General features: G+C 41.8%; 1 protein-coding gene across 2 annotated transcripts; it reads left to right on the top strand.

The window, feature by feature from the left end:
* The first annotated feature begins 300 nt into the window (after positions 1–300).
* LOC119278984 lies at positions 301–9,127 on the top strand. Of its 2 annotated transcripts, XM_037560386.1 has the most exons (15): positions 301–704; positions 1,630–1,863; positions 1,942–2,032; positions 2,204–2,391; positions 4,553–5,016; positions 5,265–5,357; positions 5,582–5,680; positions 5,768–5,860; positions 5,942–6,001; positions 6,077–6,189; positions 6,587–6,665; positions 6,887–7,187; positions 7,326–7,804; positions 8,394–8,464; positions 8,553–9,127. In XM_037560386.1, the coding sequence occupies exons 2-15, from the start codon at positions 1,775–1,777 to the stop codon at positions 8,886–8,888; spliced, it is 2,556 nt and encodes an 851-aa protein (XP_037416283.1). In that variant the 5' UTR covers positions 301–704; positions 1,630–1,774; the 3' UTR covers positions 8,889–9,127. The 2 variants fall into 2 exon arrangements, with proteins under 2 accessions (XP_037416283.1, XP_037416284.1); XM_037560387.1 differs by lacking the exon at positions 5,942–6,001.
* Positions 9,128–16,179: the final 7,052 nt, after the last annotated feature.

Raw genomic sequence — 16,179 nt, 5'->3', positions numbered from 1 at the left:
TTTATAGTGTGTTTAAAAGAAACTATTCGTCACAATTGACACACCAACCAACAAAGTCCATTCATATATCTGGCGACACCTACCCGGCCTTCGTTATTTAATGGGGAATTGGACGCCATCAATCAAATCAAATCATGCTCTCAACGCACTGTACCACATGGTTGGTTTCCGGCTCACGTACACTGACAGCGGCCCCTGGGTCCCACTGGTCCTTACCCAGCGTCGTTGTCGCGCGCCAAGAACACACCAGGCCGCTCTTATCCGCGCCAGAGCACACGCCCGCAAGGTGCTCGTCCGGGCCGGTGCCGTGAGTTCCAAGGAACTTCCCGGCCGGTGCGTACATCATCGTGAGTTCTGTGGAACTTCCAAGGAACTTCCCGGACTTACAGGAGTGCCGAAGTGCCTCCGATCCTAAACTCAACTGCGCTCGGCTCCTCTGTACTTGCCTCCTGCCTCCCTTGCCCGCGCACCCCCAGACGGGGCCTCTGTCTCAGAGCACTCGTCCACCCCAACGACGACTCTGCTTCCCAGGCCTCGCCTCCCCGCTCAGTCCTCCTCCGCCGCCGAGAACGTACCCTGCCACGCCTACCGACTCCACTGGCACCCCTCCTTCCCCTGAGCCCTCCGCGCCGGCGTGGCCCGTGCACTCCACCGCCAACCCCACGCCGGCGCCTGCCTGCCGCCGCTTGCGGATCCCACACAAGGTAGGTTCCTCTCTTCCTCTTTCAGTTTGGACTCTGTTGAGTTTGTAACCAAATTAAGTCACAATTCTCTTGCTAAATTCGGTTCGACAAATTGGATCCCAAACATCTTCATGATTTAGACTCCCCAATTGTTTATTTTACGATTTACTGCAAAGGATATACAAACTTCGGTCCTAATTTTAGCTCTAGAATTCTTCTTAGGCCCTATTTGTTTGAGCTTTTACTTCTGTTTTTGCAGCCATTTTACCATCAAAATTGTTTAGATTTGTACAACTCTTTCTGATACTAAATCATGTCCTTCCTCCATAGTAGTTAAAAAAATCTCACGACTCATCCACAGTGCATGAGTTTCATGCCAAGACGAGGTGTCCAACTGTGGTAGAGGGGCGTATCCAACCCTCTTTTATCCACTAGTTACTCATCTTTAGTTTAAGACTATAGAGTAGTTTGGTAGCTCGTAACCTTGGGGTTGCGGGTTCCATTCCCAATGCCGGCTTCATACTCCTTCTTTATGATATATGCATGATATATACATCATCCATTTGCATCTGGATTTTTTGATTCCCTAAAAGGGTTTTGGTCTAACAGTTTTTTCTTGGAAGAAGACAACAAAAAAAGAATAAAATATGAAAGAAAAGCCTCAATTGTCTAATGGATAGGATAGAGGTCTTCTAAACCTTTCGTATAGGTTCAAATCCTATTGGACATAATCTTTTTTCTATCTATTCTTTAAACAGGTGATGCAATCCTCCTATGAAGTAAAAAAAGAAACAATGTTTCGGAAGAGAAAAGAAAGCCAAAATAAAATATCAAAACAAAGCATATATTATGTACAAACAAATATGAGAGTTCACTTGCTTGTTTAGATTTCCCTTTCTTTAGTTCATCATCCATAATTCCAACCTCTAATTCGGTATTGAATCAGGCCATCATGTTAAGTGTTAATGTGAGAAGAGAATAGCAAAAAGGGAATGTATGAGCACATGACGTAGTGTGAGAAGAGAAGAACGAAAGGGGAGTAGAGGAGCCAAGCCACACAAATCAGCCGAAGAACAACTTGGGAGATCTCCATGGGGAAGAAGAGGAAACAAGATCAATGGAGAGATGACTCAAGCTCTTCTAATGTCAAGCGGCGTAGGTCTTGCCACTGCGAGAATGGGTTAGTACTTTCCCCAATCCCTTTTGCGAGAATGGGTAAACTGCCTCCTCTAATTTCCTTTGATTCCTTCACTCCCAGGGAGACGAGCAGGCCAAATGATGGGATATCGCCTCGGGAGGGGTTATCAGCTATTGTTCGTGCGGTAACTGAATTGAAAGACGTCATGCAGGTATCTTCTCATCTCTTGATTCACCAGAAAACTGTGTGTTCTTTTTTATTTTGTATTTCCTACAAAAAATGTGTTTAGGCTTTCGCTGCTTTGGACTTTTATTCTTTACTACCCAGTTGATGAAATAAGGAATCTGAATAGCTAAAGGGTGCTATTTTGTTCTCTCCATAGCTTCAATTGCGCATGGAGGAAAAATTCAACAAACGAATTCAAAAGCTTAAGGAAAAGAGGAAAAAAGACAAGAAAAAGCATGAAGAGGATCTCAGAGTACTCAAGGAAGAGCTCGAATCAAAATTTGAAGACATGCAAAAAGAAGTGTGTGGTGAAGTAAATCATTACAAGGCATCTCCATCTCAGAGGTGAGGAGTTTCTTTAGCTATGATTGGACAATGATACTAGGACTGTTTGGTACTTTGGATTTCCACCGTTAACGTTCCAGGTAAGCTTATAGTGTCAGAAATGCGGATTTTATTACATTGGGCGCTTTTATCATAAGTGTCAGTAACGTGGGTTTTATTACCATCATAGATGTATGATGGTAAACAAGCTTTTTTTCGCGAATACACAAAGCTTGCATATCTTTCATTGATAGAGCAAAGAGAATGAGTACAAGAGAGGGTACAATATATGCACAAACGCAAAATGACGTGAACATGGTGACCCGAGGGAGATAAGAGAGACAAGGGGGGCTTGGCCCCAACAAGCAAAGGACACAACTAAACCCCCTAGCGTGAGAGGCAGCCCGAACCAACGTGACATCCGAAATTCACAATTCCCGCACCGGCGACACCGCGAGTGTGACGCCTTCAAGAAGGATAATGACGGCATGACCCATTTGTGGTCTGATCCGAAAAATCAGACCTAGAGTTTCCCTTGATGCTCGAAAAGGAGGGCAGAGAGAGTCAATGGCAATGCCTCCAAGGAGGGGATAACATTTGCCAGTGTCACCGCTACCAGTACCAGCAAGCCGAGCAGGGATTTCTCCCTGCCTGGGTCTGAGCAATCTCATAACCAGCGGATCAGGAACCAGTAGACGAAAGTCAAGCGTAGGCCGAAAAAACTACCACCATGAAGGGAAGTCGCGCTGGATACGCTATCCTTGTACATGATGGAGGGCGGGGCGACGAGACGGCTGGGGGTGGGGAGGCAGCAAATGGGACCAATTAAATGGACGTGACGGCGATTGAAGATGCCGGAAGCTAGAACTGGAGGGGACGCAGATCCAGGCCACCATCGCCGAGGTCATCAGGATACCGGGATGTCTTGGACGCTGGAGGAGACGCATCCTCCACATCGAGGGATTCGGCGTTCCGCCGGAAGATACACCGGCAACCCTTGAACACTGGAAAACATAGGTCCAGAGCCGCCGGGTTTGGAGCCTTACCGGTAAAAGGCCCACCACAAGGGCACAAGCGTATACCTAACGCCAGGCTGGCGCATCGCAAGGGGAAGCCGCCGCTGGGGCGACACCACCAGAAGATCTAGATGAGGCGGCCCACCGTCACCATCCTGAGAGCCGGTGCGGACTTTGGTGGCCGCTCCTTCGAAGGATGCGAGGTGGTGGGGGGAGCTGGGAGGGGCTCCGGTTGTTGCGCTCAAGGGTTCCCCTGCTGTTGCGAAGGAGGGCGGCACTGGTAAACAAGCTTAATGTGGATGGTAAATGGGCCTATTTATACACTAAATTTCCTAATGCGAAAACAGATCTATTTACGATTGAGCAGTGCTAGGCGGACAACAAAAGTGAGACGACCCGCGCACGACCATAAAATCCAGCCAGCGGATCTCGTCCATAGCCATGCAAGGTCCGGCGGATTGCTGGCCGTGCATAGATCGGCCACACTGTGTCGTGTGTGGAGCAATTCGGTTTACGATTCAAGATTTACCGAGTGAGGGTGATCAAATATCTTGACACGTCATACTACATACCACACATGTTGATATCGTAGTGCTTTCAATGCTTTATAAAATATAATTGATACAAACAGTCTGAATTAGCAGATATAATCTGTACTTGCTTACATCGTAAATTTTGAACCAAATTGTAGAATTGTATTAACTTTGGTTGTGCAATTCATGGAAATTCAACAATCGTTCATACTGCACTATCTAGGTTCTAGTACGGAATACCTAGACAACGGAGTATAATTTGAAATTTCGAACCAAAATCTTTTTGCTTGTGTTCATTTTCTTTCTCAATCAATTATGTCATTTATGAGCTTCTTCAGTCTAATTATCCTATGACGTAGTCTAAACTGCTACAATAGTACCCGTACCACTAACATTAGGAAGCATGATGTGCCAGAAGTGAAATAGGACTCTAATTTATGAGTGTTGCCCAAAGATGGGCTACTTTACTACACTTATTATCTACTTACATATACATAGAAAATATAGCTCGCAAGATGTGCCGCAACTTTATAACCAAGGTTTTTTTATTTGACTTATAACATATAATTAACAACTCTTCACTATTCCTCTATTTTCAGAATTTAATGTATCTTCTCTTATGTGCTGGTGCAGATCACAACTAAGCCAATCAACAAGATTTCGACTAGTAATTGAAAATAGCGTGAGCAGAACAATTTACAAAAAGGAAACTATAGAGACTGTCGATGGTGGAGGTCACATAAAAGTTGTCATGTACGATGGTGGCAATCCAATTGCGTCTGACCACCGTCTTGCTTCAGTAAGAGTTGAGCTAGTGGTCATTGAAGGAGGGTTCGATGAAAAGCGGGATTCGTGGTCTAAAGAGGAGTTTGAGGAAAGGATAATAAAACCACGAAGAACAACCACATTGACAAGTCTAGTGAAAAACGGTGCATTTAATCTGATTGGTGGGAGTTGTGATCATGAAGGTGCCATTATTATGGATAATTCACAGCAAAGGGAAGTTAAGCTTGGAGTAAGGATCACAGTGCCTACAGAAACAAGAGTTCTTGAAGGAGTATCAAATCCTTTCAAAGTACAGGAAGGCAAGACAAAAAGTAATGGCCATTTCTTTGAATATTTTATTAGTTAGTTTAATCTTAATATTAAAAGATGATTGACTTTTTTCTAGATGCGATATGTTACATAATGTACTCTCATAAATAGGAGCATGTGCTTGATACCACAATTTCCTTTTGTTACTTTATTGTCTCGAAAATGATCACAGCTCTGATTGTCTTCTGTCATTAGTCGTCCTTTATCTTATTTATTATACTGGTTCCAACACGAATTTTTTTCTTTTCAGAGTCAGCACCAAACAAAACAGGCAAAAAACTTTCTCATCCAGTTCCAACGCGAAACTTGGTACAGCCAACCAGCACCCACGCAGCACAACATGGTAAAGGCTAGAAATTGTTGTTTATTCCTCTGTTATTGCACAAAGTAGGTAACAAGTCGGTGCTTGAAGCCTCCATTAGCACCAAAAACTAAATGATTGCAGATGATAAGCCTCCGCTGTTGTTTGCCATCTTTCTATATGTGATATGTATTCTCATGTGTAAGAACCATGTTTGGTAATGTAATTTCCATTTTATTCACTTCTGTTGCCTCAAAATTTCCCAGACCGTGGAAAGCATTCAGGATTTCCGACTGATGGTACTGCAGAGGATAATCGACTGAGTTATCCACCAGCTACCGTGCCACCGATAGTTGAGGGAAATGGTGAAGCCTTCTGCCTCGGCCTTCCTTTATCTTGTTTATTACATTAGTTCATGTGCCAAACTGCCATTGGTTTCTTTTCACATTTAGGGCACGCCCTAAACTGCAACAGTCAGCAATCTTCTCAACAAATTCCAACGCCAATCTTGTGGCAGCCAACGAGCACCCATTCAATGCAACATGGTAAATGACTATATGTTTTTGTTTAAATCTCTGTTCCCCCACAAAGTAAATGAACATGACTGGTTTTCGGCCCGCCAACAGGCCAAGGATGTAGTCTGCCATCACCTAGCATGCCGAATCCATTGCAAATAGCAAATAACAGTTAGTGCTTGATGCCTCCTCTACCAACAAATAAATGAATGATTGCAGATGATAATACTTTGTATTCACTTCCAGGATATTATCCACCTTTGCCTGCTTTTGGACAAGACCAGTTCACTAGTTTACCTAATGCAAGTTCTCAAGTTGCATTTCCAAACCTTTCAGAGTATGGGTCACTGGATGGCCAGGTAACTGTGATATGCATTGACGAGTTACTATTTTGTAATCGTAGTTTAACAACAGTATGTATTATTATAGTCGACTAGTCCAATTGCCATTGTTTATCTATACATAAAGGGTGTGTGATCCTAAGGGGCAACAGACCATTATGCCCAAACTTTTCTACAGTATGTTATTGTGTTACCAAACACATGAAATGGTTTGTTTGGCTACATTACCATTTGTCCAAGTGTTGGTTAGCAGGTCTACCTGTCGTGAGTATTGGAATGACTATATCAAATGCAGTTACTTAGAGAGCAATAACCCATATAAAACTATGACGTGTTAATGAATTCCATAAATGGTTTACTTTATAACATAGGAGATTGTAAATTCTCTTTGACATATTTTGTTTACTTTATTCAGTGGAATTCCATCCCCAGAGGGGAAATATTCGTTGAAGATGTAAATCATTCAAATGTCCAGCTACCAGTTGAAGAGTATTGTAAGTTAAAATTAGAGGCAAATACTGCTTGTTTTCAACTTAAATAGCCTCTCTGATAGCATATCTTCGTAAATTTAGACTTGTCTGCTTTCTGAGTAAGAAATAGTTAATGAAATTCATAATAACATTGATATGTTTGTTTGTTTATATTTCTGAATTTGCACATGAATAAGTTTACCATATGCTTTACTCGGTGATTATCGTATGCAACTGCTCTGTAGATATAGATGCGTCATTTACATGTGGTCAAGTACTACTCCAATGGTACAAGCCTCAAGTGGAGCTCAAGGAACACTGGAACTTTCTTGATCAGCTCATGCCTCTGTATAGCACACAATCAGGGTTTTATAGAGAAAGTTTCCACAGTACGAGCCTCATGGAGAAAGCCCATAAGTTAATGGGCAGTACATCAGGCGATTCTGTTATGAAGATAATCACCAGTCTTCCAAGTCGAGCCACCCAAACTCCTCAGAGGAGAGGCGTTCTCGTTCAGCCCATTGCGCCATATGATTCACATGATGAGTGCGTTTGCTAATCAAAGGCTTTCTCTCTTTGTTTAGAAGAAGTTGTAGTTACTTCTATTGGAAATCGACATGACCACATTGGTTGGCCGATCATGACAACAATCTTACTAACTATTATTCACTTGCCTAATTTCAGGCCACCAGTTAAGAAGCAAAGAAATGCCAAATATCAATTGCGATTTGTCAATAGGGTGTGCAATGAATACTACACATGGGAACAAATTAAATCAGAGGATGGAAATCTTTTAAAGGTAGCTTTGTATGATGAGAACAATCTGGTAGTCACATCTGGTCCACTGTCTGCAGCTTCTGTGGAGATCGTACTACTTCATGGCGATTTCAGTGCCGATGGTCAAGATTATTGGCCATCAGAGGAGTTCAGAGCCTGCCTAGTGCATCCACAATCTGTAAAAGAACCACCAGCCTTGGGAGGTGATGGTGTCTTGGCACTGACTGATGGAGAGGCAGACATTAGTAATATGTATTTCCGGACTTCCTCTTTCCATGCCAGAACTGGAATGTTCAAGATGGGTCTTGAGATTAAAAATGCAAGAGAAGAAAGTGTTCAAGAAGGAATCACTAGACCATTTCTTGTGAGAGTTTGCCAAGGGGAAGGTACAAATTTTTTTTCATGAATCTTGTTCATACATGAATTTTCATGCAATTTCAGTAAGATATTTCACCTCAATTTTATATTAAAAACATTGCATAAACTAGTAAGTAAAAAAAATTGACCAAGAAATAAGATATTTAACAAAATACTAACAGACACTTCTTAGAAAGAGTAAATAATAGACTGGGGTAATCTCTGCAGACCACACCAGTATTCAAGTTAATCTATTGCAACTTTTCATAAAGTATGTTTATTTGCAACTCAACCCTTTAATAATTGGAACTTCTGCAAACATGTCAATGTGGTTTTTGATCATTTCAAATCTTACAGTAACTGAGGAATTGATTGACCATGAGTGTTCCTTATCTGTCTCTTTCTCTTTAGCTAGAATTTTTGGGTGAACTGAGCACGTCCTGGTGGTCGGTAAATCCTTGCCAATGTCCAGTGTATCGGAGGGTTGCCGATTATCAAATAAATATCACCTCAAACCAGTTGCACTTTATTTTGTATTATATGTGCAGTCAGTATTCAAAATTTCATGTAGCTGTATGTATCCAATTGACATACCATTATCTATCTATACTTCTATAGAATCAAGCTGCCCCCTGATCAGACCTTTCAAATTGTTTGGTATGGGAACAGAAGACGTCGGCGCATCATCGGTAATGACTTGTATATCCCCTTGTCTGCCAATATGTACGTTACTCATAACCGCTTTATATTAACATGAAGCTTGGGATGGTCTCGTAGGCGTTGCATTATCAGTCGTTGCAGGTGAGAAGTGTGTTTTGGGCGTTGATGGCAGAGCACCATCACAGCACGGTCCGGAGGGCTTCAAATCACTCTTCAGAACATTACCTCTTGAAGTACGTCCGAGGGATCGTTAAACTGAAGTGTTTATTGATGCGGAGAAGGGACCGTAAAAAACTCTACATGCAGAAGAGTAAAGATGCAGATGATTATAACGCCGCAATTGCCAAGAAGCTTAAGTACTCTTACATGCAGAAGAATAAAGACGCAGATGACTCTGCCAGCGCATTTGCCAAGGCGCCCTCCTCTCTGAGTGTGAGAGCACCACGTGTATGAAACATTCCTCTTTTCTCCATCAAGGGAAGGACCAAAGGCGATTAGAAGAAACAAGAACCCGGAACCAAAGATAGCAGGGATATAAATTATTGGGTCTGTCTATATAACATCTAGATGTGAGATATTTGTTTGTTTGTTTGTTTTATGCAAAGCATTTTTTGGTTTTTTTTCAACTGGACTGCGACAAAAAAATAAGAGAGAATTCCTTATTTGGCCCTTTATTAAAATCTGGTTCCCTATTTGGCCCTAGAAATTTCATTTTTCCGTAACAGTCCATAATCTCTCCTGATTGAGGCCATGTTTGGTTCGTAAGTCCTAGGACTTTTTTTAGTCCCAACTTATAAGTTCCAAGTCCCTAAAAAGTCCCTACCTGTTTGGTTCCTGGGACTTATAAGTCTCTATAAGACCATATTACAACTATAAGTCCCTCCTTGAGAGTCTTATTTCATAAGTCCCAAATGCCCACTTTAAGTCCCTATAAGTCCCTCCTATTTGGTTTAGATGGGACTTATAGGGACTTTTTGAAGTCCCTAAACCAATAAGTCCCTCAGAACAAACACCCTCTGAGTCTCCCTCTCGATTCCCCTTTCTCCCCGAGTCCTAACCCTAGCTGCGCGGCGCGAGGCACACAGTGGCGGCGGGGGTGCCAGGTAGGGAGAGCGCCATGGATGAGGGCGCGACCGACGCGGATGGCGCGGTGGAGGAGAGCCACGGCGCTGCACCAGGAGGCCATGGTGGGGAGGCGGCGGGTGGTCAAACAATGGAGGGAGGAGGAGGTTGTGCGTTGTGTAGGGCAAACCCGCGACGCCGGAGGGCCATGGCCATTCGGAGGTCCCAGCCTTGCGTGGTCAAGGCGAGGCGCAGAAGGGTGGCCTTCCATCACCGAAGAAGGGCGACGGCGCTGCATCGTGCGGCCATGGTGGGGAGGCGGAGGGCGGCCAAGACGTGGAGGAGGGGTGAGGCAGCGCTGTGCAGGGCACTACATCGGCTTGGCTAGAAGGGTGACTCCTCTCTTTAGATTTGAATATTTCTGCCATGAGATGGATCCAAAATTTTATTTGCTGCACCATATTTGGCTAGAAGGGACAGATTACTTAGAGACCATATTTGCTGCACCATTCTCTGAAATTTTATTTGCTGCACTATATTTGGCTAGAGGAAACAGATTACTTAGAGACCAGATTTGCTGCACCATACACAATTGATCTTCTGCACATGGGTTATGTCTGCACATGCTGAGAAAGACCTAGGGACTAGGAGTACAAAGTACTCATGATTATGTATCATTTGCTTTTACAGAATGGATCCAAATTCAACTTATCTACTGAAAATCAAATTGGTTGGCAACCCAAAAAAGGCCAGAAAAGATATTAAGTGCTTTTGTTTTGATAAGGTTATTGATTCCGACTTGACAAACTATAAGGACTTGGTTGAATCAATCGTAGAGCAGTACCGACCTCATTATTTGGAAGTTGCACATGTTCAGTACTGTGATGATTTTCTGAAAATCTACCCAAAAGTAACATCTGACCAAGAATTGGTGTCTATGTTTGAGAAACAATCTAAGACAAAGGTTGTGCACATGTTTGTTGCATATTGTGATCCATCTGAACCATATGTGCCTATCACGGAGTGGCATAATGATCTGCATAGCCAACCTAACAACATAGAACAAGATGATGATGATGACGATGATGATTATCTTCGCAACCCAATTCCTGAGAACGAGCATGTTGGTGTTGATGAGGAGAATATCTATTTAGAGGATGAACATGTACCTCTTGTCGTGGTTCCTTGTTCCAACAAAGAAAAGTACAAATACTATGTTCCTGGTCATGAGAGCGATGCTGAGAGCGAGGATGAGAGCATGTCAAGGATTGAAATAGAGGAAGATGAGGAATTGCACGAGGCAGATCATCCACCACATTTAGAATATGATAAATTAGATCCCCCAATGACCGAAGGAAGAAAATATCCTAATATGGCGGAGTTTAAGTTGGTGCTTTCTCAGCATGCAATCAAACATGAATTTGAGTTTAACACCGAGAAAAGTGCACCACATAGGTTCATAGCTTATTGTTCAAGAAGGGATGAAGATAAGTGTGCGTGGAGGATATATGCTTCTACGATGGAAGATGAGTGCACCGTAATGGTAATTTTCTAACTTTACTCTAGTGGGCTTAAATTGTTAAAAGATCTTTACTAATTATCTATGTTTGTCTTTTGTAGATGAGAAAGAACTCTTGTGGTCATGATTGCTCTAGTATGAAAAGAAATAAGAAGTTAAAGAATGCAAACAAGCGATGGATATGTGAGCACGTGAAGGACTGGCTAATTGATGATGCAACTCTAGGACCAAAGGCATTGCGAAAAAACTTAAAGAGAGCCATGGAATCGACATCAACTCTAAGAGAATATATATGGGTGAAGCTGCTGGCCTTGAAGGAACTATATGGTGATTGGGATACAAGCTTTGATAATCTGTAGAGTTTCAAGGCACAAATAGAAACTTGTTGCCCCGGTAGCATAGTGATAATTGATCATTACCAAATAAAAGATAAAATCAGATTAAAACGAATTTTTGTCGCTTTGAAGCCTTGCATCGATGGGTTCCTTAGTGGCTGCATTGGCAGTAGATAGCACCTTCTTGACAGGCAGGTTCAAGGGGCAGTTGGCTAGTGCTACCGCCGTTGATGGCCATAGCTGGATGTATCCAGTTTGTATGGGTGTTTTTGATTCTGAAACTAATGAGAATTGGATCTGGTTCATGCAATTGGTTAGACAAGCCATAGGATCCCCATGGGGTTTAACCATATGCACCGATGCTGGGCAACCACTGATGACAGGTGTGAAAGAAGTGTTCCCAGAGGTTGAACATAGGAAATGTATGTTTCACTCGGTGTCCAACTTCAAGAAGAAGTTTCATGGAAATGTGTTTGATGACCATCTTTGGGCTGTTGCTTACTCATGGAACCCATGTATATTTGAGAAAAATTGGGTTGCAATGGATAGAGCAAAGCCAGCGGCAACTGCATATCTTAGGAGGTGGCACACTAGGTTGTGGTCTAGGAGTCAGTTCTCAACAATTTCCAAGGTGGAATAATGTTACAAACAACTTGGTTGGGTGCTTCAATAATTGGATTACGCACCACAAGTCCTTGAACTTGGACGAGTTCTTTGATAAGGTTAGGCAAATGATTATGATCATGTGGAACCGAAGGAGGAAGGTAGCAAGGAAGTTAGTTGGGTTGATTTTTTCCCACATAACTAAGAATTTGAATGCGAGAGCAGAGACTTAAAATTGGAGGTGGTAGAAAGCTCAGATGAAGTTGCTGAAGTGACAACATTGGGAGGCAACGCTTTTAGGTTTGTGGCCAACTTGCTTGACAGGACATGTTCTTGTAGACAATGGCAAGTTTCTGGCTATCCTTGCAAACATGGTCTAGCATTTATCACATCTCTTATCAATGCCCACATATATAATTATGTGGACTTGTGCTACTCCATTGACAAATTTAGAGCAGCATATGGCCAACTAATCCCTGCCATGGTTGACAAGAACCAATGGCCTAAATATGACCATGGAATCTTCATGTTTCCACCACTACTAAAAGCCACAGCGGGTAGGCATAAAACTGAGAGGTACAAAGGCTGCGGTGAGAAGAAAAGAAAATGCGGCCAACACTTATGCCCTATTTGCAAGGACTATGGGCATCATTGGCATAAATGCAAGAAGGGTAACCCAAATGACATTGCTGCTATTTTAGCTGTGAGGTAATGAATTTAATTGTGTAACTTGCTTCGTTTGCATTATCTTTTTGTAAGCAACCATACATGTTAACTACTTTTTTGTTGCACATGTAGAGGACCACCAAAGAAGAGGACAAAGACCACCAAATCAGCCTAGTGGTCTCATGATCATGAACATAGTCTTTGTCCTTTTCTTTGTTGGAACAAGGAACCATGACAAGAGGTACAGGTTCCAGATTAGTGGACATGTTTGAAATTTTTTAAACCTTTTTTACAGAATGTGAATTTTTAAATGTTGAATATTTTTATAAAACACAAAAAAAATTAAAATTTGGAAAGTATTTTTCAATTTTGATAAACTTTATAATTCTGATTTTATTTTTGAAAACTAAGAACAAACTTGGTATTCCGAACAATTTCTTCTCAGACAAATTTTGAAGACATGGATAATTTTTGAAAATCCTCGAACAGTTTTTAGAGTAGGCACACTTTTGAAGATTCCAAACATTTTTTGAAAAAAAAGACTAAATTTTTTCTATCTTTTTTTGATAATAAAATTTCAATAATTGTTTTGCACAGTTTAATAAAGTTTTACATTTTAAAAATATTCATGCATTTCAAAGGAATGTTTTATGATTTTTAAAAGTATATTATATACAATGGAATATAATATTAACATTCAAAGAATGTTCGTGACAACTTTTAAAAGAAGCTTCACGCGTTTAAAAAAACACCACATTTTCTATATATTTTTTTATGCAATGTAATAAAATGTTTGCATAATTTTTTGAAAAAGTTTCATACCATTAAAAAATGAATAGTATGAATTTGAAAAATGTTTACCTTTTATTCTAAAAATGCTCGGGCCTGTATTTGAAAAAATATTCATCATGTATTTTAGAAAATGTTCAATGTGTGTTAAAAAATGTTCCCCTTCTATACATAAAAGTATACAATGTGTATTACCGAAGTGGACATGTATTTCCAAAAAAAAATCCAACTATGTAGGGGTTGTTGGAAATATGCCCTGGAGGCAATAATAAACTGGTTATTATTATATTTCTTTATTCATGATAATTGTCTATTGTTCATGCTATAATTGTATTATCTGGAAATCGTAATACATGTGTGAATACATTCCCTAGTGAGCCTCTAGTTGACTAGCTCGTTGATCAACAAATAGTCATGGTTTCCTGACTATGGACATTGGATGTCATTGATAACGGGATCACATCATTAGGAGAATGATGTGATGGACAAGACCCAATCGTAAGCATAGCACAAAGATCGTGTAGTTCGTTTCGCTAGAGGTTTTCCAAATGTCAAGTATCATTTCCTTAGACCATGAGATTGTGCAACTCCCGGATACCGTAGGAGTGCTTTGGGTGTGCCAAACGTCACAAGTAACTGGGTGACTATAAAGGTGCACTACGGGTATCTCCGAAAGTGTCTGTTGGGTTGGCACGAATCGTGACTGGGATTTATCACTCTGTATGACGGAGAGGTATCTCTGGGCCCACTCGGTAATGCATCATCATAATGAGCTCAATGTGACCAAGTGTCTGGTCACGGGATCATGCATTACAGTACGAGTAAAGTGACTTGCCACTACTAGTCGTATCTTGTTTCGGCGGCATCGTGGGATGAAGCGGCCCGGACCGACCTTACACGTACGCTTACGTGAGATAGGTTTCAATGACTGACATGCACTAGTTGCATAAGGTGGCTAGCGGGTGTCTGTCTCTCCCACTTTAGTTGGAGCGGATTCGATGAAAAGGGTCCTTATGAAGGGTAAATAGAAATTGGCATATCACGTTGTGGTTTTACGTAGGTAAGAAACGTTCTTGCTAGAACACCTATAGAAGCCACGTAAAAACTTGCAACAACAATTAGAGGAAGTCTAACTTGTTTTTGCAGCAAGTGTTTTGTGGTGTGATATGGCCAAAGGATGTGATGAATGATATATGTGATGTATGAGATGATCATGTTCTTGTAATAGGAATCACGACTTGCATGTCGATGAGTATGACAACCGGCAGGAGCCATAGGAGTTGTCTTTATTTTTTGTATGACCTGCGTGTCATTGAAGAACACCATGTAAATTACTATACTTTATTGCTAAACGCGTTAGCCATAGAAGTAGAAGTAGTCGTTGGCGTGACAACTTCATGAAGACACGATGATGGAGATCATGGTGTCATGCCGGTGACGAAGATGATCATGGCGCCCCGAAGATGGAGATCAAAGGAGCAATATGATATTGGTCATATCATGTCACTATTTGATTGCATGTGATGATTATCATGTTTTACATCTTATTTGCTTAGAATGACGGTAGCTTAAATAAGATCATCCCTTGAAATAATTTCAAGAAAAGTGTTCCCCCTAACTGTGCACCGTTGCGAAGGTTCGTTGTTTCGAAGCACCACGTGATGATCGGGTGTGATAGATCCTAACGTTCAAATACAACGGGTGTAAGCCAGATTTACACACGCAATACACTTAGGTTGACTTGACGAGCCTAGCATGTACAGACATCGCCTCGGAACACGGAAGACCAAAAGGTTGAGCATGAGTCGTATAGTAGATACGATCAACATGAAGATGTTCACCGATGTTAACCAGTCCGTCTCATGTGATGATCGGACACGGCCTAGTTGACTCGGATCATGTTTCACTTAGATGACTAGAGGGATGTCTGTCTAAGTGGGAGTTCATTAAATAATTTTATTAGATGAACTTAATTATCATGAACTTAGTCTAAAACCTTTGCAAAATGTCTTGTAGATCAAATGGCCAACGCTCATGTCCACCTCAACTTCAACGCGTTCCTAGAGAAAACCAAGCTGAAAGATGATGGCAGCAACTATACGGACTGGGTCCGGAACCTAAGGATCATCCTCATAGCTGGCAAGAAAGATTATGTCCTAGAAGCGCCGCTAAGTGAAGCACCAATCCCAGAGAACCAAGACGTTATGAACGCTTGGCAGTCTCGTGCTGATGATTACTCCCTCGTTCAGTGCGGCATGCTTTACAGCTTAGAACTGGGGCTCCAAAAGCGTTTTGAGCAACACGGAGCATATGAGATGTTCGAAGAGCTGAAAATGGTTTTCCAAGCTCATGCCCGGGTCGAGAGATATGAAGTCTCCGACAAGTTCTTCAGTTGTAAGATGGAGGAAAATAGTTATGTCAGTGAGCACATACTCAAGATGTCTGGGTTGCACAACCGCTTGACTCAGCTGGGAGTCAATCTCCCGGATGACGCGGTCATTGACAGAATCCTTCAGTCGCTTCCACCGAGCTACAAAAGCTTTGTGATGAACTTCAATATGCAGGGGATGGAAAAGACCATTCCTGAGGTATATTCAATGCTGAAATCAGCAGAGGTAGAGATCAAGAAGGAACATCAAGTGCTGATGGTGAATAAAACCACTAAATTCAAGGAAGGCAAGGGTAAGAGGAACTTCAAGAAGGACGGCAAGGGAGTTGCCGCGCCCGGTAAGCCAGTTGCCGGGAAGAAGTCAAGCAATGGACCCAAGCC

The sequence above is a fragment of the Triticum dicoccoides genome, chromosome 3B, assembly GCF_002162155.2.
Source record: "Triticum dicoccoides isolate Atlit2015 ecotype Zavitan chromosome 3B, WEW_v2.0, whole genome shotgun sequence".
NCBI classification, from domain to species: Eukaryota; Viridiplantae; Streptophyta; class Magnoliopsida; order Poales; family Poaceae; genus Triticum; species Triticum dicoccoides.
This window is presented reverse-complemented; position numbering and strand designations above follow the sequence as displayed.

Bases quoted from the DNA above. Each gene is read 5' to 3' on its own strand.
- LOC119278984 (XM_037560386.1), top strand. From the start codon at position 1,775: ATGGGGAAGAAGAGGAAACAAGATCAATGGAGAGATGACTCAAGCTCT. The intron at 5,861-5,941 runs GTAAATGACTAT...GCCCGCCAACAG, and splicing joins CACCCATTCAATGCAACATG to GCCAAGGATGTAGTCTGCCA. The intron at 7,805-8,393 runs GTACAAATTTTT...ATACTTCTATAG, and splicing joins GAGAGTTTGCCAAGGGGAAG to AATCAAGCTGCCCCCTGATC.